This window comes from Equus quagga, chromosome 4, assembly GCF_021613505.1.
Source record: "Equus quagga isolate Etosha38 chromosome 4, UCLA_HA_Equagga_1.0, whole genome shotgun sequence".
NCBI lineage: Eukaryota > Metazoa > Chordata > Mammalia > Perissodactyla > Equidae > Equus > Equus quagga.
In genome coordinates, this window is record NC_060270.1 from 70,907,957 (window position 1) to 70,931,608 (window position 23,652).

Sequence of the window (23,652 nt, forward strand, 5' to 3'; positions counted from 1 at the left end):
CCTGCTTCCAAAAGACTTTTATCTTCCTGCCATAAGCATATTTGTGAGTGGCTGTCGTTCATTGGTGTATCTCCTCACTTAGATTCCTTCTCATGATTTCTTTATCAAGAGGTTATATTCCTTTAGAAGTACCTAGATTACAGCTGTTCTCCATAACCAGTGAAGAGTAGAATTATAGGTAATCATCAGTTGAGTTGGTGATAGGTTTTATATTCTCTTGGAACAAACTGCTGAGACTGGTAAGGATAGCAGCCTGAAAGGGAGTTAAGTTTTCCTTAGATAGTTATCGTGAATTTATTTCAATATACAGGTATACACAGACAGACAGACAGAAAGTGGTTTGAAAACTGGAAGTTCTACTCCATGTAATGGTTTAAATCATTTAGGGCCTTACCTTGCCATGTTCTAGAGAGAGTTAGTTCTTACATTTCACAAAGCTTATGTCAGTCTCTCCTTTAAAAAACCAAATGACTTGCTTTCCTCACATGACTATATCTGGCAATTTTAAGTGTTTATGACTTGGAAATCTGTTTATCTGATGCCATTTAAAATGTGTGGGTAAGTCTCTCTTGAACTTTTTGTTTTCTTTAAAATGTGTTCCTTTACCTTCCCTCTCTATTTGACAGCTATTACTTTTGATCAGGATCCTCAAAAATGTAACATAGTGGTCAGTATTTCTGCAACTAGATTTTTTTATTATAGTAAAGTTTAAAACTAATGGAACTTTGAATATGTGAACTAAACTATGGTTAACAATAAAAAGACCACTAAATTCAGTCATTTTAGCCCTTAGCAACTTTGTAAAGGTAGTTTAGACTGCTATCTGCTATCATTGAATGCTATCAATGAAATACAAAGAAGGTTAGACTCTCCTTTTTTAATTTAAGTGACATGGCTGGATCTGACACATAATTAACCTTATTGTTGTTTGTTGATTTGATAAAGGTAGAATTTTTTGTTGTTGTTTGAATTATTAGATTTTAAAAACTCTTTTTCAGAAAGCCATAAATGTAGAGTATTAGATTAAAGGAATTTAAATTTTAAATGGTCAGAGTTAATGTAGAAGCATATTTTGTACAGACAAAAAAAGGCGAGAAAGGATGTTTTGTTGTCTGTGGATACAGAGAACTTAAGATATGTAAATGTTCAGTGAAGGTGAAGGGAAGTTTTGCAGCATCAGGAACAAAAAGGACAAAAAGTAGAGGAGAAAGATACGTAAATAAAATACTTAAGTTTTAACTGAATATCACAAGCAAAATTGCATTTGAAATAATATTTTATTTTGAAAAGCAAGGTTAAATGTTTTCACTCTGCCCACAGAATGCAGGTTGAATATATCAAGAGAGTAGAACCAAATTATTTATAGCAATCAGCAAAATACAAATAAGTCATAGAGAATTCATTGTGGGGGATCTGTTCTGTGCCTTGCACAGTGTTGGCACTAAGGATTACTCAGTGAACAAAACACCAATTATCCCTGCCCTCGTGGAGCTCACAGGTTAGTGGGAGAGAAACAAATGGGACATGTATTAACAAACGTGAGGATATGAAGGGAAAGTAGAGAATGCTTTGGGAGCATATGGCAGAAACATCTACTCCATGTAAGAAGGGAAGGCTTCTTAGAAGAAGTACCGTAGTCGCCACTTATAGGCGGGCATGTGTTCCAAGACCCTCACAATGGGTGCCTGAAACCACGGATAGTCCCAAACTCCTATACTGTTTTTTCCTGTAGATTCATACCTATGATAAAGTTTAATTTATAAATTAGGCACAATAAAGGATTAACAACAATAACTAATAATAGAACAATTATAACATTATACTGTAATAAAGTTACTGTAGATCTTAGCAACCTTGGCATAGGATTTTTTTTCTTTCCTGGTTAAGACAAGAACTTTCACCTTTTCACTTAGAGGAAGCACTTTACGGCTTCTCTTTGGCATAACCGAATTGCCAGCATCTCTACTCTTGTGCTTTGGGGCCATTATCAAGTAAAATAAGGGTGACTTGAACACCAGCACTGTGATACCACGACAGTCGATCTGATAACCCAGATGGTTACTAAGTGACTGACCAGGCAGGTAGCATATATAGTGTAGATTCGCTGGACAAAGGAGTGATTCACATCCTAGACATATGGAAAAGGTTGGTGCGAGATTTCATCCTGCTACTCAGAACAGCAGGCAATTTAAAACTTACTAAGTATTTGTTTCTGGCATATTCCATTTAATATTTTTGGACTGTGGTTGACTGCAGTAACTGAAACTGTGGAAAGTGAAACCACGGGTAAGGAGGGACCACTGTAATTTACTGAAGCCAGAAGTATGAATAAGAATTAGCCAAGAGAGTGGTCTTCACTGTAGAGCCATCAGCATGAATGAAGACTTGAAATCAAGAGAGAACGTGGCATATTTGAGAAAACATTTAGTATGTCGAAAAGATTGTATGAATACGGGAAAAGTGAATTGTAGAAGTAAACAATGATAATTTCAGGATAAAAAGGAAAAAAAAAGATTTGAGGGAAAGGAGTGGGAGCACGGGAGTATTTTGTTTTTTAAAGTAAAATATAGTAAATGGATTTTTTTAATGTTCATTTTTATGAATGTTGACACATATAGATTCATGTAACCACCATGACAGTCAGAATATAAAACAATTTCATCACCTCCAAAAATCTTGCTCATGCTGCCCCTTTGTAATCCACCCTTCTACTTATCCCTAATCCCTGGCAGCCAGTGGTCTCTTCTCCAACTCTACAGTTTTGCCTTTTCCGAGATGTCTTACAAATGGAATCCTACAGTATGTAACCTTTGGACACTGGCTTTTTTTACTGACCGTAATGCATTTGAGATTTATCTCCTTCATTGTATATTTCAATAGTTCATTCCTTTTTATTGCTGAATAGTATTCCATTATATAGCTGTACCATGGTTTATTTATCCATTCATCCATTGAAGGACATCTGGGTTGTTTCCAGTACTTTTTGTTTTCTTTTTTTAGTTAATAGACCTACTGCAAACATTCATTTACAGGTTTTTGTGTGAATGTAAGTTCTCATTTTTGTAGGGTAAAAACCCGAGTGGGAATGCTGGGTCATATAGTGTTAGCTTTATATGAAACTGCCAAACTGTTTCTTGAATGACTGAACCACTTTGTATTCCCACCAGCAATATTTGCAAATTCCGAATGTTTCACATCCTTTTTAGCATGTGGTAGTATCCATTTTGTTTTGTTTCTTTTAAAGCTTTTCTGATAGATGTGTTTTATCTCATCATGGTTTTACTTTGCATGTCTCTAATGTTGTTGAGCATCACAGCTTCTTTGATGATGTCTATTCAAGTGTTTTGGCCGTTATTTAGTTTGGTTGTTTCTTTTTTTACTCTTGTGTTTTGAGAAGTCTTCATGTATTCTAGATGTGGGTTTTTTGGTGGATGTGTGATTTACAAATATTTTCTCCTGCTCTTTGATTTGCCCTTTTATTCTCTTAACCATGTCTTTCACAGAGCGAAAGAAAGTAGATTCTAATTTCCCTTATTCAGTTACTGATAGAACAGATAATCTAAGAATCAGTAAGACATAGAAGATTTTAATGATACAGTCAGCAAACTTGGCTTAATTGATACATATAGAATAATTTATTCAACAACTTAGCATTGTTTTCAAACACAGGGAATATAATTTCTCACCACAGTGCAGTTAAGCTAAAAACAATAACAAAAAGGTAACTTTAAAAATCCTCCAAATATTTGGAAATTAAGAAATACACTCCTCAATAAGCCATGGGTACAAATACTGTCTTTATTTTTACTCAACAGTCTCTATGTTTTGCTCTCCGACACTCACCTGGAAAGAATAACAATTGGTTACCCCTAAGTTTGTGGTTGGGATCAGTTTATGAAATAATAGGTATCAAAGTAATCTCGAAAATATAAAATAATTTGAGGGGCTGGCCCTGTGGCTGAGTGATTAAGTTCGTGCACTCTGCTTCGGCGGCCCAGGGTTTCGCCAGTTCAAATCCTAAGTGCGGACATGGCACCACTCATCAAGCCATGCTGAGGCGGCATCCTACCTGCCACAACTAGAAGGACCCACAACAAAAATACACAACTATGTACCAGGGGGCTCTGGGGAGAAGAAGGAAAAAAAAATAAAATCTTTTTAAAAAAATAAAAAGAAAATATAAAATAATTTGAACTTATTGAATTATTACCAAGGAACATTGTGGGAGCTAAATTTAAATTTTTGTAAAGACTTCCTGACTTCTTAAAATGGAAAAAGCATTGTCTCAGGAGTAAATTGGTGGCCTAATTAAAGTGTTTTAACTTGTTAAATGAGTGGTTTGAGAGCTCACTAAACACTTATCATCTTTACTAGAAAATCAATCAATATTTGTTAAACTGAAAATAGAATAAAAGAACATATAGAGCTATAAGATATCTATGCTATGAATCCTCGAGTTCAGTATCTGTTTTATAAGGATGTTAGTATAATGTAAACTCTGTGTTTGCCTAAGAAACTGATTCCTAGTTATCTAAATGTAATCACAGAAGGCTTGCCTTCAGGTTTTTAGTTAGATATAGGATGCTCTAAATTAACCCTGAAACAGTTCTTCCCAAGTTTTAGGCTTAATTGTGAATGTCTTATTTCCATAGGTATTTGTAATAATGATGAAGATAATCCTACTGAAAAATAACTTTTGCCCTTCAAAGTTTCAAGAAAAGGAAAGCTTAATGATGCTATTTTGATTATTCATTCACTCAGTGAATATTTATTGAACACCTTCTATGTTCCAAGTCCTGTTTATAGACACCGTGGATACAGCAGTGAGTAAAGTAGATAAAATCCAACCCTCATGAAGCTTGCATTCTGGTGGGCAAGACAGAGTATAAACAGATACTTGAGTACATCAGAATGTGTACTGTGTAATTCTGTGGAAGTATAGTTCAGTAACAGGCAAGATACTAGCCTATACCGACAGAACTCAAAAGAGCAGTCACCTCTGGAGCAGTGTTATTAGCTAGGAACCTCAGGAAAGAGCCTTCTGGGATTTTGAAAATGCATTATTGGTTTGTGGTGGTTACACAGAAGTGTATATACATATGTATATGCATGTATGTAAATTTTTGATTTGTCCATTTTATTATATCTACGTTATACTCAGTTTTTAATGGTTAATTAAATAGGTAATATATCAGATAGTGATATATGTTATGGAGAAAAATTAGGCTGAGAAGGGGGATTGAGACAACCAAAACTGAGGTATCAGAGAAGGCCTCATGGAGAAGATAGACAGACCTGAAGGCATCATGCAGAGGAACCAGCAATGGAAGGCCATGAAATAGCATGCTTAGCAGTTCAAGGAACAGCAGAGAGACCAGTGTGGCTGGTGCAGTGAGAGCCAGGAGAGGAGACTATCCAGGTTAAGGAGGACCAGGCCTTAGAAGACATTTTAAAGACTTTGGCTTTTAATTATAAACAAGGCCATTAAGGGGCTTGAGATAAAAGACATGGTGTGATTTACATTTTTAAGAGATAGCAATCGCTGCTGTTTTGAGAGTATTCTTTAAGGCACTAAGGGAAGAGACCAGCTAAGAGACTGGTACAGTGATCTAGGTGAGGGATGATGGTGGTTGTAGTAGTTGGGTGGTGAAAAGTAATCAGATTCTGTATATATTTTGAATGTGGAAGTGACAGCATTTACTGGTGCATTGGCTATAGGATGTGAGAGAAAAATGGTTCAGGAATGATTCCAAAGTTTTTGGCCTGAACAACTAGAAAGATGGAGTAACTATTCACTAAGTTGGGGAAGACGAGAGGGAAACAGATTTGGGAGGAGGTGGGTCAGGAATTAGTCTTCAGACACATTAAATTTTATAAGACTTCTACAAATCCAAATGAAGAAGGGTAGGCAGTTCAGTACAGTCACGGTCCACATAATGATGTTTCAGTCAACGATGGACCATATATACGATGCTGGTCCCATAAGATTAGTAACATGTAGCCTAGGTGTGCAGTAGGCTATACCATCTAGGTTTAAGTACAGTCCGATGGTCACACAATGACAAAATCGCCTAAAGACACATTTCTCTGAACGTATCCTTGTCATTAGGTGACAATGATTATATGTGGAACTGGAGTTCAGAGGAGAGATCTGGACTATAGGTATACGTTTGGGAATTGTCACGTTGTAGATAACGTTTAAAGCTATGAGATGAGCCAACAAGAGCACTGAGGGAACTATCTAGTAGATATTGAAGAGAAGAGGTCCTCAGAGCTGTAATACTTGAAAGTTTAGAGGTGAGAGAGATGAGGAAGAACCTAGAAAGGAGACCACGAAGATGCAGCCATCTAGATGGAAAGAAAGCCTTTCAAAAACTTGTTTTTGAAGCCAAGTGAATCAGTTATGATCAACTATGTCAAATGGGAACTGAGTTACAAGTTTGGAAGTCATTGCTGACTTTGTAAGAGCAGTTTTGCAGTTTTGGAGGTAAGGGCAGAGGCTATTTAGAAAGTATTTAAGAAGGACTGTGAGGACAGTAATTTTGAGAGATTTAGCTGTACAGGACACGGATAATAATAACAGGAAATACCTATATAACATTTACTAAGTTCTTGACACCTTTCTTAAGGCTTTATGTATATTAATCTCATTTAATCCTTACAACAGCCCTGTGAGGAAAAAGTGTTATCATCTCCACTTTACACATGAGGAAAATGAAACACAGAGAAGTTAAGTAATTTGATCATATGTCTGTTTCTTTATTTAAGAATGAATTTATAGCTTCTTCCAAAACCTTGTTTTTAACCTGCATGTGTTTGAAGATTTTTAGCCAGATTGGTTAGAATAATCAAATAATTAAAAAATATAGTCCCTTGAAACAGAGGAAAGGATCTTTTCTCTCAGAATGGAGCTATATATATGACTTTACCTCTGTTACCCTCGAGTATTCAGATTACACAGTGATTTCCCATAATTTTGCTGTGTACTTTCACTCATCATGACCTGTCTAAACATAGCTTTTTTTGGTTTTTCTTTTTGGATTTTTTTTGTATCAGGCATCTTTATGAAAGTGTCAGTAGATCATTACTTGTATTCATTTTCACTGAATAATTTGAGTTTACATAATCTGTTACGCCTATGTAAAGCACACAAACATTTCTTTTTAATCATTACTGAATGTATATTATGCCTAACTTTATGCCTGGCTACATTGGAAGTTTACAAACATAAAAATTTTATGGGCCAGCCTGGTGGCGCAGCGGTTAAATTCACATGTTCCGCTTCTCGGCAGCCCGGGGTTCGCAGGTTCAAATCCCAGGTGCGGATATGGCACCACTTGGCACGCCATGCTGTGTGTGGTAGGCATCACCACATATAAAGTAGAGGAAGATGGGCACGGATGTTAGCTCAGGGCCAGGCTTCCTCAGCAAAAAAGAGGAGAACTGGCAGTAGTTAGCAAAGGTCTAATCTTCCACACACACACACAAAAAATTAAACTAATGATATATGGGGAAAAAATCTAAAGCTAAAAGGTAAAAGAGAAAATAATTTCAACATATAGTACAGAAAATATTTTTAATATTCATATCTTTTAAAGAGTTACCACAAAGGAATAATTTTTTAAAACGTATAATTAAAAATATAGGAAAAACAGAGATGAGCATTTAACAGGAGAAATACAAATGACCAATATTGTGAAAAATTGTTGATTTTCCCTAATACCCTAGAACATAACGATGAAAACAACAAGAAGATACAATTTTATCAGATTAGCAAAAATTCAAAGGATTAAAAATATCCATTTTTGGTCAGAGTGTAGAAAATGGACATTCTGACACATTGTTGAAATATAACTTGGTATTATCCTTTCGGAGTACAAATACTAATATGAATATAATCTTTGGTCACTTCCATTACTCAGACTCCATCCTTTAAAATATTCATTGGCGGCGGCCAGGTTGCCAAGTGGTTAAGTACGCAAGCTCTGCTTCGGCAGCCCAGGGTTTCACCAGTTCAGATCCTGGGCACGGACATGGCATGGCTCATCAAGCCATGCTGAGGTGGCGTCCCATATGCCACAACTAGAAGGAACCACAACTAAAAGTACACAGCTGTGTACTGCAGCGCTTTGGGGAGAAAAAGGAAAAATAAAATCTTTAAAAATATATTTATGTATTTATAGAGATGCTTTAAATAATGTGTTCAAGGATTTTATTACAGCATTATTTCTAATACTAAAAAATTGGAAATACTCTAAATGAATCAACAGAGAAATGGTTAAGAAATTGTGATAAATCCATATTTTTGAATAATATGCAACAGTTAAAATTGATGAATTAGAAGTATATGTATTGATACGAAAAGGTGTCTACAAAATGCTAAGTGTAAAAGAAAAATTGCAGAATAATATATCCCAGTTTTTGTTGATTAAGGAAATTGTATCGTTTTATATAATATGTATTTATATTTTATATAACTGTAAAGATCTAGAAGAATATACACCAAAGTGTTAATAGTATCTGTCTCTGGGGAGTGAGCCAGAGAAGGTGAGGAGTGCTCTTTTACTTCTTACTTAATAGTTCTATATTGTTTTGGCATTTTTTTATAATTACAGATGATTAAGAAAATTATTTTAATAGCTGCCCCATAGCACTTAAAATTAATGTTGCTCCTATCCACAGCACCATAAAATTTTAGTGGATTTGTGTTAGTGTCCTGTTATCAAGTGACAGTAGAGAGGCTAGAATATTTAAGTAGTCTTGGCTAATTAGTTTGTGTATACAGTAGTGGTCTCCAAAGGAACCAGAGGTTAGGGGCCTACAGAGGATCGTGAAATGAACAATTGAGGTACGGGTGGGAAATATTAGAATGTCTATTCATATTCATCCTAGATCTCATCATCTTACAGTGCTGTTTTTAACCTATTGTAAAACAAAACACAGATCAAGGATGTATATCTTAGTGAACATGTGCAGCTACCACCCAGGTCAAGCAGTAGAATTTAGCCCGCCATTCCAGAAACCTCTTTGTACCTTGTCTCACTAACAACCCCTTCCTGCATTGTATCTTTTTTTGGTTTTATCATCCAAGTGTGCCTTCCTAGATGCTATAGCTTGGTCTTGCTTTTTGTGTTTGTTTTAGATAATTTTAAATCTCTTTTAATCCCTCCTTTCCTTACTCTTCCTTAGAATTTTCTTGTTAAGGAACTGGACTGTGGCAGCTGTGGTTTCTCACAGTCTGAATCTGCTGATCACATATTCATGGTGCACGTCAACATGTTCTGCTGTCCTGTGTATTTCTTGTAGATCGGCAACTTCGTCTAGAAGCATGATCAGTTTGGGGATTGTGCTCTTTGTTGTGTTCTTTTATCAGGAGGCACATAATGTCCAGTTTTCACTTTTTTTTTTATGTTAGCAGTCGTTGATGCTCAGTGCCTGGATCCTTATTCATTGGAGGCTGCAAAATAGAAATATCCAAATTTTATCTTTTTGTTTTTATGTATTCACTGGAATAATTTTATAGGAGTCACTCCCCTTTTATTATCTGTTTACCCAGTGATACAGTTCACATAGGGGAGGCAGGGAAAGCGTTTGATTCTTTGTTTTTATTTGCCCTGTTTCCAAGGTAATGAATTGGTTCCCTGCCGTCCTAAGAAGTTATACAAATATATTTTTTAAATAATATCATGAATTCATGGATTAAACATTTCTGATAGGTTTCAATATATTATATTTCTTTTTCTTATTGAAGCTCAACTTGTAGCATCTCTGGCCACTTGGAATCTTCTTTAAGACTCCTAGCCCTTGAGTCCTTTTGACATGACATTTGTAGTCTTTAATATGCTGTCGAGTATTTTAAGATGTTTTATTTGTTTCTTTCTTTCTTCAAGAAGCCCTGGTTTCTTTTTTAATTTTTATTTATTTTTTGCTGAGGGAAATTTGCCCTGAGCTAACATCTATGCCAGTCTTCCTCTATTTTGTATGTGAGCTGCTGCCACAGCATGGCCACCGACAAGTGGTGTAGGTCCATGCCTGGGAACCAAACCTGGGCCACTGAAGCAGAACGTGCCAAACTTAACCACTAGGCCACAGGGCCGGCCCCAGCCCTGGTTTCTTTCAATGGAAAATGGTATTTCAAAATCTCAATCTGTGTTAAGAATGCTCATTCTTATTGGTTTGGTCATTGTTTCTAGGACTCTTAAGTGTATAGAGTTGGAATCTATATTTGTCTCTATATATGTGTATTGAGATAAACAGAATATTTTGATTCTAGAGGACTCAAGGGATTCTAGAATTAGAATATCCCATAATTATTTGTTTTTATCCCACACTACACTTAAAACAGTAACATCACCATATCAATTATTACAGTTAAAATTTTTTTTTGTAAATATTATCCTCTGTTCCCTTGATATTTTTTCTTTCAACGATTGCTCTAAATGTACATTGTCAAATCATATAGCCACTGCATACACTAATCTCTCCCTTTTAGTCATCATTTACTCTTAGTTCCATAGGTATAAGCTGGTCACAAATTTTTATAATCAAAGAATATGAAACATATTCTCTCTAGTATGACTGGCTAAGTGTAAGCGTATTACCCTCAAAAGTCAACTAAGAAAGGCTGCACACACTTCTGTGTCCTCCATCTCATCCCAGACGCGGCAGGGTTGTAGGATTACTGGGAGCTAATTACCTGAGCTGCTCCGTCACCCTGACAGTAGTTTGTTTCCCTTTATGTCTTTTATCCACTGTCTCTGGCCTTGTATCTCTTGGCTTTGCTTCTCTTCTACCTCCACGTGGAACTTGCTCTTTTGTGTGTAGTTTGGGCTGTAGTTTTCTGTAATTCTTTCTTTTTTTCTCTCCATACTCTGATTTTACCCTCTTTATGTCTTTTAGATTCCTCAAAATGCCTGATTACATACCTTCAAGTGTTATGGATTGCTTTCAAGTGTTATAGATTCTTTCTGTTTTCACATATCTTCTCTGATGTTTTATGAGATTAGGAGCAGAAGGAGTAAAGGGAGCGTGTATTAAATCTATCTTTTAGTCTCAATCTTCCGTCTTGGTCCAAACTTCTAATTGATGTCCTCTAAAAAATGATTTAAGACTCTGATAATAGTGTACAGTGGTGCTGGTTATTGCTAAACAAAGTGAGCAGCCAGACAAATTAGTAATACACTTGTATTTGGCCAATTATTATATATTATCCTACCTAATAGGTTAATGTAATAAGGTTTTATTTAATTATAAATTACTGAAAGTACATTTTAAAGCAGTTTTTCTAAGGAGACAATTATAAAATCTTGATTATATTTCATCACTTCTGTCTTCTGAGCAAATAAGTGCTGGGTAAAAGCATTATTGCTATATTAGTTTAACTGTAGAATATTTCAAGTCAAGAAGCAAAACTGTTTCAAGGTTGATGAGCATCTGAGAAAAGTATTTTAATTCTATACATTTTCTCATTAATGCAGGTTAGCTATTCAAGTTGGATCAGTTAGTATGAAAACTCATTTGTCAAAGCACAATTTGAATTTTCTTCTCTGGAGTCTTCCAGCTCTCCAGCAATTGTTCCCCACCCTATACTCCCATCATATTTTTATTGTATTATATTAGTTATAGGACTTCTCATTATATTGGAAATATTGTTTTATTACAGGTTGCCCTTCACCAACCCCTGAACTCCGTGTTTTATTGACTTTTACAATTCTAGCGCCATATTTACACAGTGATTGGATCCTAATAGTTTTAGAATTGGATGAATACTAACTCATCGTTCTACAAGATGAGAAGACCTTTGATTTTTTTATCTCAAAGTCAGTCCCAGTTATAAACTGTGGGAAATCCTTGATCATTTTTGCTTTAGATTAATGGATTTTACTAATGCAAAGTTTTAGTTTGATTTGAAGTAGGTCATTTATTTTTGTGAGGTAAAAATTACCATATGGGTTTGTAAATGTTATGCAATTATGTGTTGCCTTTAAAAAAGTCACATTGTGTAAAATAAAAAACCTAATTCTATTTTTTAAATATATCTTTAACAACCAAACCCAAGTAATGTAGATCTTGTCATTTTCTTTTTTTGAAGGATCAAAGTAACAATGAAATTATGATTGGAGTGATGTCAGGAGGAATTCTGATTTATAAGAACAGGGTACGAATGAACACCTTTCCATGGTAAGAACTTATATCAGTATTTTTGCTTTTACCATTATATTAGAAAATATAATAATTCATATTAAAGAAATTGGCTGTTGAACTGTATTGATGTTGTCATGCAACTTTATCCCACTTACTTGGAATCTACCAAAAGATACCCAAAAAGTTGAATTATTTATTTCAAAAATTGTTTAGCTTAGGGGCCAGCCCAGTGGCGTACCAGTTAAGTTTGCGTGCTCCACTTCAGCAGCCCAGGGTTTGCTGGTTTGGATCTCAGGCACAGACCTATGTACCACTTATCAAGCCATGCTGTGGCAGGCATCCCACATATAAAGTAGAGGAATATGGGCACAGATGTTAGCTCAGGGCCAATCTTCCTCAGCAAAAAGAGGAAGATGGACAGTGGATGCTAATTCCGGGCTAGTCTTCCTCAAAAAAAAAATTGTTTAACTTATAGAAAATACTACTTCACAAATTTTTTTATCTTAGAGAATCTCTAAATTTGTACTATAGGATAATAGCTAATATTATCATGTTTATTCTGTGTCTTGCCCCATGCTAATTGCTTTAAATACAGTATTTCATTAAAGGCATTCACTGGGGTGCTCATTTATTATTTGGAACGTGGGCATGGTTGCTTCAACAAAGACCCACTATTACCGTAGTTTAAATTGGTACTAGGAAAGTATAGTGGCTCCATGGGGTTTAAAACTCATGTTTCTTTTGTCTTATTACTCTGCTGTCCTTAGCATGTTCTCTTTGTCCTCATCGTCCAGAGTAACTCACCACCATCACTTCTGCATCCCAGAATGAGGAAAAAGGAAAAGTAGCATTTGCTACTTCCCTTTAAGGGGATAACTTGAAAATTGTAAAAATCACATTGATCCTATATCTTGGCTATATATAATATAACTAACTCAGTTCTTTTACAATAAATGCAATGATTTTCTTCAGGGGAAGAAAGAGATAAAAAAGAAATATATTGTATTAATTTGTTTCTCTTTTATCTCCTAAAAGATTTGGTCCTGATTTTTGTTTAATGAGCTTTTGTAATTAGTCACTTGAACAACACTTTAATAGAAATATAAATGACAGAAGCAGTTATTTTAGAAAATTTGCACAACTTTGTTAAAAAAATAAAGATAAATTTCCTAGATAGGCTCACAAAAACATGAACCATAAAATAAAAAATTGGTGAAATGAACTACATCAAAATTACAGTCTTTTGTAAAATATATATATATTTTTTTACTGAGTTCATAATAGTTTACATCATTGTGAGATTTAAGTTGTATGTTATTTCTTCACTATCACCACATAAGTGCTCCCCTTCCCCCGCTGTGACCACCCCTCACCCCCAGTAACCACTAAACTGTTTTCTTTGTCTATATGTTTGTTCATATTCTACATATGAGTGAAATCATCTGGTGTTTGTCAGTCTGGCTTATTTCACTTAGCATAATTCCCTACAGGTCCTTCCATGTTGTTGTAAATGGGATGATTTTGTCTTTTTTGTGGCTGAGTAGTATGCCATTGTATATATATACACCACATCTTCTTTATCCAATCATCAGTTGATGGGCATTTGGATTGTTTCAGTGTCTTAGCTAATTGTCAGTATTGTGCTGCGGTGAACATAGGGGTGCATATGTTACTTTGGATTGTTGATTTCAAGTTGTTTGGATAGATACCCAGTAGTGGGATAGCTGGGTCGTATGGTAGTTCTATTTTTAGTTTTTTGAGGAATCTCCATACTGTTTTCTATGGTGGCTGCACTAGTTTGCATTCCCACCATCAATGGATGAGGGTTCCCTTTTCTCCACACCCTCTCCAACGTTTGTTATTTTTAGTCTTAGTGATTATAGCCAATTTTATAGGTGTAAGGTGGTATCTTGTGTAGTTTTGATTTGCATTTCCCTGATGATTAGTGATGTTGAACTCTTTTCATGTGTTTATTGGCCATCTGTATATCTTCTTTGGAAAAAATGTCTGTTCATATCCTCTGCCCGTTTTTTGATCAGGCTGTTTTTTTTTTAATTGTTCATTTGTGTGAGTTCCTTATATATTCTTTATATATTATGGAGATTAACCCCTTGTCAGATTTGCAAATATTTTCTCCCAATTGGTGGGTTGTCTATTTTGATCCTAGTTTCTTTCACCTTGCAGAAGCTCTTTAGTCTGATGAACTCCCACTTGTTTATTTTTTCTTTTGTTTCCCTTGTCTGAGAAGACATGGTATTCGAAAAGGTCCTATTAAGTTGGATGTCAAAGAGTGTATTACCTATATTATCTTCCAGGAGTTTTATGGTTTCAGGATTTATCTTCAAGTCTTTGATCCATTTTTAGTTTATTTTTGTGTATGGTGTGAGATAATGGTCTACGTTGTTCCTTTTTTTGCATGTGGCTGTCCAGTTTTCCCAACACCATTTATTGAAGAGACTGTCTTTTCTCCATTGGGTGTTCTTCGCACTTTTGCCAAAGATTAGCTATCCATAGATGTGTGGTTTTATTTCTGGGCTTTCAGTTCTGTTCCATTGATCTCTGTGCCTGTTTTTGTACCAGTACTGTGCTATTTTGATCACTAGGGCTTTATAATACATTTTGAAGTCAGGGATTGTGATGCCTCCAGCTTTGTTCTTTTTTCTCGGCATTGCTTTGGCTATTCGGGGTCTTTGGTTGCCCCATATGAATTTTAGAATTCTTCGTTCTGTTTCCATGAAGAATGTCATTGGGATTTCTATTGGGATTGTATTGAATCTGTAGATTGCTTTGGGTAGTATGGACATTATAACTATGTTTATTCTTCCAATCCATGTGCATGGGAATCTCTTTCCATCTCTTTATGTCATTATCAATTTCCCTCAGTAATGTCTTATAGTTTTCATTGTATAAATCCTTCACCTCCTTGGTTAAATTTATTCCTAGGTACTTTATTCTTTTAGTTGCAATTGTACATGGAATTGTATTCTTGAGTTCTCTTTCTGTAAGTTCATTATTAGAGTATAGAAAAGCAACTGATTTTTATAAGTTGATTTTGTACCTTGCAACTTTACTGTAGTCGTTAATTATTCTATTAGTTTTCTGATGGATTCTTTAGGGTTTTCTATATATAAGATCATGTCGTCTGCAAACAGCGAGTTTCATTCCTTCACTCCCTGTTTGCATTCCTTTCATGCCTTTCTCTTGCCTAATTGCTCTGGCCAAAACCTCCAGTACTATGCTGTGTAAGAGTGGTGATAGTGGGCATCCTTGTCTTGTTCCTGTTCTCAGAGGGATGGCATTCAGTTTTTGCCCATTGTGTATGATGTCGGCTGTGGGTTTGTCATATATGGCCTTTATTATGTTGAGATAATTTCCTTCTATCCCCATTTTGTTCAGAGTTTTAATTATAAATGGCTGTTGGATCTTGTCAAATGCATTGTCTGCATCTACTGAGATGATCGTGTGGTTTTTATTCCTCCGTTTGTTGATATGGTGTATCACGTTGATTGATTTGCAGTTGTTGAACCATCCCTTGTGTCCCTGGTATGAATACCACTTGATCATGATGTATGATCCTTTTGATGTATTGCTGAATTCGGGTAGCCAAAATTTTATTGAGGATTTTTGCATCTATGTTCAACAGCAATATTGGCCTGTAGTTTTCCTTTTTCGTGTTGTCCTTGTCAGGCTTTGATATCAGCGTGATGTTGGCCTTGTAGAATGTGTTACGAAGTGTTCCATCTTCCCTAATGTTTTGGAGTAGCTTGAAAAGTATAGGTATCAAATCCTCTCTGAAAGTTTGGTAGAATTCCCCAGGAAAGCTGTCTGGTCCAGGGGTTTTATTCTTTGGGATGCTTTTGCTTACTGTTTTAATCTCTTTCCTTGTGATTAGTCTATTCAGATTGTCTGTTTCTTCTTGATTCAGCTTTGGAAGGTTGTAAGAGTCTAAAAGTTTATGCATTTCCTCTAGGTTGTCCATTTTGTTGGCATATAGTTTTTTGTAGTATTCTCTTATAATCCGTTGTATTTCTGTGGTGTCCGTTGTTATTTCTCATCTTTCATTTCTAACTTTTTTATCTGAGGTTTCTCTCTTTTCTTCCTTTGTAAGTCTGGCTGGGGGTTTGTCAGTTTTATTTATCTTCTCAAAGAACCAGCTCTTTGTTTCATTGCTCCTTGCTACTGCTTTTTTTGTTTCAATAGCATTTATTTCTGCTCTGATTTTTATTATTTCTCTCCTTCTGCTGACTTTGGGCTTTGTATGTTCTTTTTCTAATTCAGTTAGGTGTAATTTGAGATTGCTTATTTGGGATTTTTCTTGTTTGTTAAGGTGAGCCTCTATTGCAATAAATTTCCCTCTTAATATGGCTTTTGCTGCATCCCATGTGTGTTGGTATGGTATGTTATCATTTTCATTTGTCTCCAGATATTTTTTTATTTCTCCTTTAATTTCTTCAATGATCATTGCTTGTTCAATAGTATGTTGTTTAGTCTCCGCATCATTGTCCCTTTCTCAGCTTTTTCCTTGTAATTAATTTCTAGCTTTATAGCATTGTAATCGGAAAAGATGCTTGTTGTTGTTTCAATTTTCTTAAATTTATTGAGGCTTGCTTTGTTGTCCTATCTTTGAGACTGTTCCATGTGCACTTGAGAAGAATGTATTCTGCTGTTTTGTGATGGATTTTGTATGTATATCTATTATGTCCATCTTTTCTAATTTTTTGTTTAAATCCACTATTTCCTTGTTGACTTTCTGACTGGGTGATCTATCCATTGATGTAAGTGGTGTGTTAATGTCCCCTCCTATTATTGTGTTGTTAATATCTCCTTTTAGGTTTGTTCATAGTTGCTTTATGTACTTTGGTGCTCCTGTGTTAGGTGCATGAATATCTATAAGTGTTATGTCTTCTTAGTAGAGTGTCTCATTTATCATTATATCCTTCCCCTCTTTGTCTCTCATTGTCTTTTTTGTCTTGAAATCTACTTTGTCTGATATATGTATGGCAAGCCCTGCTTTCTTTTGTTTGCCATTAGCTTGGAGTATTGCCTTCCATCCCTTCACTGTCAACCTCTGTTTATCTTTACAGCTGAGATGTGTTTCCTGGAGGCAGCATATTGCTGGGTCTTGGGTTTTTATTTGTTTTTGGTTTTAGGAGGTTCTTTTGGTGAGGAAGATTGACCCTGTGCCAACATCTGATGCCAGTCTTCCTCTTTTTGCTTGAGGAAGATTGTTGCTGAGCTAGCATCTGTACCAATCTTCTTCATTTTGTATGTGGGATGCCTCCACATCATGGCTTGATAAGTGGTGTGTATGTCCTTACCAAGGATCTGACCCAGTGAACCTTGGGTCACCAAAGTGGAACATGCAAACCTAACCACTGTGCCACCAGACTGGCCCCAGGTCTTGTGTTAAATCCATCCTGCCACTCTGTGTCTTTTGATTGGAGAGTTCAAGCCGTTTACATTTATAGTGATTATTGATATATGAGGGCTTAATGCTGCCATTTTATCACTCGTTTTCCAGTTGTTCTGTATTTCCTTTGTTTCTTCTCCCATGTGTTTTGGAATACCAATTCAGTTTGGTAATTCTTTGATGATTTTCTCAGTTTTCTTTTTATCTGTCATTTGTATTTCTGTTCTGCTTGTTTAGTGGTTACCATGAGTTTTTACAAAAGGTCTCATAGAGGAGATAATCCGTTTTCTGATAGCCTCTTATTTCCTTATTCTAAGCTGATTCCATCCCTTTTCTCTTCCCCTTATAAGTTAGGTTTGTCACAACTTATTATATCTTGTGTTGTGAGTTTGTGGTTAAAATGACAAGATTATATTTATTTTTGATGTTTTCCTTCCCTTTATCTTTAATGTTATAATCAAGTGTTTGCTAACCTGTTATGATAGAGAGCTGTAATTTTCGGATTTTGTCTGCCAATTTATCTCCCTGCTCAAGGCTTTGTAAACCCTTTCTCTTTTTTTTTCCTGGTATGAGGGCTTTCTTGATCATTTCTTGTAGGGGCGTCTCTTGTGGAACTGAATTCCCTCAGCTTTCGTTTATCTGGGAAAGTTTTTTTCTCCATCATATCTGAAGGATATTTTCCCTGGATATAGTATTCTTGGCTGAAAGTTTTTCTATTTTAGAATTTTGAATATATCATTCCTCTCTCTCCTACCTGGTAAGGTTTCTCCTCAGAAAACTGCTGAAAGCCTGATAGAGGTTCCATTGTAAGTTTTCTTCTTCTGTCTTGCTGCCCTTAATATTTTTTCTTTGAGGTGGACTTTTCCCAGTTTTACTACTCTGTGCTTTGGAGGTCTTTTTACATTTATGTAATTAGGAGTTCTGTTGGCTTAATTTACTTGTAATTCCAGCTTTTCCACAGGTTTGGGAAGTTCTCAGCTAATATTTGTTTGAACAGACTTTCTGCCCCTTGCTCCCTCTCCTCTCCCTCTGGAATACCTATAATCCTTATGCTACATTTCCTAATTGAGTTGGATATTTTTCCGAGAATGTCTTCATTTCTTTTTAGTCTTAGTTCTCTCTCCTCTTCCATCTGAAGCTTTTCTATATTTCTGTCCTCTAAATTTCTAATTCTATTCTCCATAAATCAGCTGTGTTATTGACAAACCCTAGATGTTTCTTTATCTCATTTATGGTGTTTTTCATCTCCAACATTTCTGATTGGCTTTTTATTAGAGTTTCAATCTTTTTATGAAGAATTCCATTTGTTCATTGATTTTGTTCCTGATTTCATTGAACTGTCTTTCTGAGTTTTCTTTTCATTGAATTGTTTTATGTTAGCTATTTTGAATACTCTGTCATTTAGATTGTAAATTTCTATGCCTGCAGGATTGATTTTTGCGTGCTTGTCATTTTCCTTCTGGTCTGTAGTCTTGATATATCTCTTCATACTGTTTGATGAAGTGGATTTGTGCCATCATTTGGTGGTGGTATCTGATCACAGATTCCACCTGCTGCCACTGACTTGGGGGTGTATGGCAGGAGCTGTGTATTCTGAGCCTGTTGTGATCCCTGGAAGCTGTTCCTGTCCTTTGGAATCTATGCTGGCAGGGCCTGTCTGTCTTTGTCCACTGGCCACTGCTGCTTTTCACATGTACCTGGCCAACAGGTCTGCCAGGCAGTGGAATGGGCGCCTTCTTTCACATGTATGATCCTGGGGGTGCTCCCCCTCTGTGCTCGCTGTCTGCCCTTCTTGGCTGCTTGGCTTGGTGAAGATGCCCCCTCATGCTCTGATTGCTTAGCCTCCTTATTGTGGAGCTTTCCCATGGGCTGGGAGGCAACTCCAAGAGTGAGGGTGTTCCTGCGTACCACTGCCCTTTCCCCCCGTCCTCTCAGATCTGCACATGGTCCTGCTCCCTGGATTGCTGCCATTCAGGAAGGGAGAGGAGATCCCTTTACCTCTTTCCACTGCCTGCTGAGGGGTCTAGCACTTCCACCTTCAGACATATGGCTGCGTAGATCTCTCAGATGTCTGTTGTGTTGTGTGAATGTCCTTTATTCATTTATGAGTGTCCTTTTCGTTCTATCTTGGGGGGAGGGTCTAAAGGAAGAGCGTGCTCCCATCATGATGCTCATGTCACTCCAAGATTCAAGATAGAATCTCTTGGCTTCAAGGTTAAAAAAGGTCTGAAGGTTAAAAAAAAAAAACCCTGAGTATTACTTACTATAAGGTTAATCAAAGGAGGCAAATCTATTTTGCTGATATTGATTACACTAATGAAGCTTTGAGAATTCCCCTCTTATAGCAGTATATGAGTTGTATATAAGAAGAAAGGGGCCCAGCCGTGTGGCCAAGTGGTTAAGTTCATGTGCTCCACTTCAGCTGCCCAGGGTTTCACTGGTTCGAATCCTGGACACAGACATAGCACCGTTCATCAAGCCATGCTTAGGCGGTGTCCCACATGGCACAGCCAATGGCACTCACAATTAGAATATACAACTATGTACTGGGGGGGTGCGCTTTGGGGAAAAGAAGAAGAAAAAGAAAAAAAGATTGCCAACAGTTGTTTGCTCAGGTGCCAATCTTTAAAAATAAAAGAAGAAGAAGAAAGGTAAATTTAAAAAATCATTATGCTTTTCTAACTTACTGCAAAATATTTTTAGGGTCATTGCATGAAACCTTGAAATCTTATTTTTTTCTTCAAATATTGCCTATAGTTTTTGTTTGATTATTTAAGACTTTGTTTTTTTATGGCAGTTTTAGATTCACAGCCAAATTTGGAGAAAGGTATGGATATTTCCATATATCCCCTGCCCCCACACATGAACAGCCTGCCTCATTAACAGCATTACTCATTGTAATTGTGCATTTTTTACCAAGGGTGAACCTACATTGACTCTTCATAATCACTCAGAGTCTGTAGTTTATGTTGGGGTTCACCCTTGGTATTATGTACTCTATGGGTTTGGACAAATATCTAATAAAATCTATCCAGCATTATAATACCGTACAGAGTAGTTCCAGTGCCTTAAGAATCCTCTGTGCTCTGCCTAATCATCTCCCTGCTTACCCCTGTTACCACTTATCTCTATTTTCTCCATAGTTTTGCCTTTTCCAGAATGTCATATAGTTGGAATCCTACAGTTTTAGCCTTTTCTGATTGACTTCTTTCACTTGGTAATACTCATTTAAGTTTCCTCTAAGACTTTTCATGCCTTGATACATCATTTCCTTCTGAGCTGAATAATATTCTGTTGTCTGCATGTACCACAGTTTATTCATCCATTCACCTATGGAAGGACATCTTGGTTGCTTGTAAGTTTTGGCAGTTATTAATAAAACTGTTGTTAATACCCACGTTGCAGGTTTTTGTGTGGACATAGCTTCCCACTTCTTTTGGGTAAATAGCAAGGAGTGCAATTCCTGAATCATATGGTACCAAGTGAGTTTAGTTTTGTAAGAAATTGCCAAACTGCCTTCCAAAGTGGATATGCCATTTTGTATTCCCACCACAATGAATGAGCATTCCTTTTGCTCCCCATTGCCACTAGCATTTGATTGTACCACTGTTCTAGATTTGGGCCATTCCATAGGTATGTAGTGGTATCTCATTGTTTTAATTTGTATTTCCCTGATGACATATGATGTGGAGTATCTTTCCCTGTGCTTATTTGCCTTTTGCATATCTTCTTTGGTGAAGTGTCTGTTAAGGTCTTTAGTCCATTTTTTATCAAGTTGTTTTGTTTTATTGTCAAGTTTTGATAGTTCTTTGTATATTTTGGATAAGAGTTTTTTGTCATATTTCTCTTTTATAAATGTTTTCTCCTAGTGTGTGGCTTTTCTTCTAATTTGCTTGATACTGTTTTTTACAGAGCAGAAGTTTTTAATTTCAGTGAAATCCAGCTTATCAATTTCTTTTATGGATCATGTTTTTGATGTTATATCTAAAAAGGCATCACCATACCCAAAGTCATCTAGATTTTCTCATATGTTGTCTTCTGGGTGTTCTGTAGTTTTGCATTTTACGATTAGGTCTCTGATTCATTTTCAGTTAATTTTTTTGAAGGGTGCAAAGTCTTTGTCTAATTTCATTGTTTTGCATGCAGGTGTCCAGTTGTTCTAGCACCATTTGTTGGAGAGACTGTCTTTGCTCCATTGTATTGCCTTTGCTCCTCTCAAAGATCATTTGGCTGTATTTATGGGGGTCTGTTTCTAGGTTTTCATTTTTGTTTCATTGATCTGTTTTGTCAGTTGTGTCACCAATACCACTGTCTTTTTCATTTTTTTTAATTTTTATTTTTTTCGAATGTACATCATATTTCAAATTCTGGATACATTACATCATGTTCACCACCCGAACACTAATTATAGTGCATCCCCTCACATGTGACCCTAATGACCCCTTTTGCCCTCCCCCCTTCCCCAATGGTAACCACCAGTCCAATCTTCAACGCTGTGTGTTTGTTGTTTTTTTTTTTTGTCGTTTTTATCTTTTACTTATGAGTGAGATCATATGGTCTTTGACTTTCTCCCTTTGACTTATTTCACTCAGCATAATACCCTCAAGGTCCATCCATGTTGTCACAAATGGCTGGATTTCATCATTTCTCATGGCTGAGTAGTAGTCCATCGTGTATAAATACCACATCTTCTTTATCCATTCGTCCCTTGATGGGCACCTAGGTTGCTTCCAAGTCTTGGCTATTGTGTATAATGCTGCAATGAACATAGGGGTGCAAGCATCTTTATGCCTTTGTGTTTTCAAGTTCTTTGGACAAATACCCAGCAGTGGAATAGCGGGATCATATGGTAGATCTATCCTTAATTTTCTGAGGATACTCCAAACTGCTTTCCATAGTGGCTGCACCAGTTTGTACTGCCACCAGCAGTGAACAAGGGTTCCCTTCTCTCCACACCCTCTCCAACACTTGTTTCCTGTCTTGTTAATTATAGCCATTCTGACTGGAGTGAGGTGATACCTCATTGTAGTTTTGATTTGCATTTCCCTGATAGCTAATGATGTTGAGCATCTTTTCATATGCCTGGTGGCCATCTATATTTCTTCTTTGGAGAAATCTCTGTTCAGATCTTTTGCGCATTTTCTAATTGGATTGTTGGTTTTTTTGTTGTTGAGCTGTATGAGTTCTTTGTATATTTTAGATATTAACCCCTTATCTGATATGTGGTTTGCAAATATCTTTTCCCAATTGTTAGGTTGTCTTTTCGTTTTGTTGATGGTTTCCTTTGCTGTGCAGAAACTTTTTAGTTTGATGTAGTCCCATTTGTTCATTTTTTCTTCTGTTTCCCTTTCCCGGTCAGACATGGGACTTGAAAATATGCTGCTCAGACCAATGTCATAGAGCGTACTGCCTATGTTTTCTTCTAGAAGTCCCATGGTTTCGGGTCTTACATTCCAGTCTTTAATCCGTTTTGAGTTGATTTTTGTGCATGGTGTAAGGGAATGGTCTACTTTCATTCTTTTGCATGTGGCTGTCCAGTTTTCCCAACATGATTTATTGAAGAGTTTCTCCTTTCTCCATCCTATGCTCTTGGCTCCCTTGTCTAATATTAGCCGTCCATAAACGTGTGGGTTTACTTCTGGGCTCTCAATTTTGTTCTGTTGATCTGTGTGTCTGTTTTTGTGCCAGTACCATCCTGTTTTGATTACTGTGGCTTTGTAGTATAATTTGAAATTGGGGAGTGTGATACCTCCAGTTTTGTTCTTTTTTCTCAGGAATCCTTTGGCTATTCGGGGTCTTTTGTTGTTCCATATAAATTTTAGGATTCTTTGTTCTATTTCTGTAAAAAATGTTGTTGGAACTCTGATAGGGATTGCGTTGAATCTGTAGATTGCTTTAGGAAGTATGGACATTTTAACGATGTTAATTCTTCCAATCCAAGAGCACGGAATATCTTTCCATTTCTTTGTGTCTTCTTCAATTTCTTTCAACAATGTTTTATAGTTTTCGGTGTACAGATCTTTCACCTCTTTCGTTAAGTTTATTCCTAGGTATTTTATTCTTTTTGTTGCAATTGTAAATGGGATTAAGAATATAAT

At 36.3% G+C, this 23,652-nt stretch overlaps 1 protein-coding gene across 4 annotated transcripts in view; it reads left to right on the top strand.

Annotated features, from left to right (window-relative positions):
• PTPN4 (protein tyrosine phosphatase non-receptor type 4) overlaps positions 1 to 23,652 on the top strand; it is a 210,180-nt gene that overhangs the window by 111,092 nt on the left and 75,436 nt on the right. For all 4 annotated transcript variants that reach the window (XM_046658299.1, XM_046658300.1, XM_046658301.1 and 1 more), the window contains one exon: positions 12,092 to 12,180. In XM_046658299.1, coding sequence (XP_046514255.1) covers positions 12,092 to 12,180 — 89 coding nt within the window. The remainder of the gene's footprint in view (positions 1 to 12,091; positions 12,181 to 23,652) is intronic.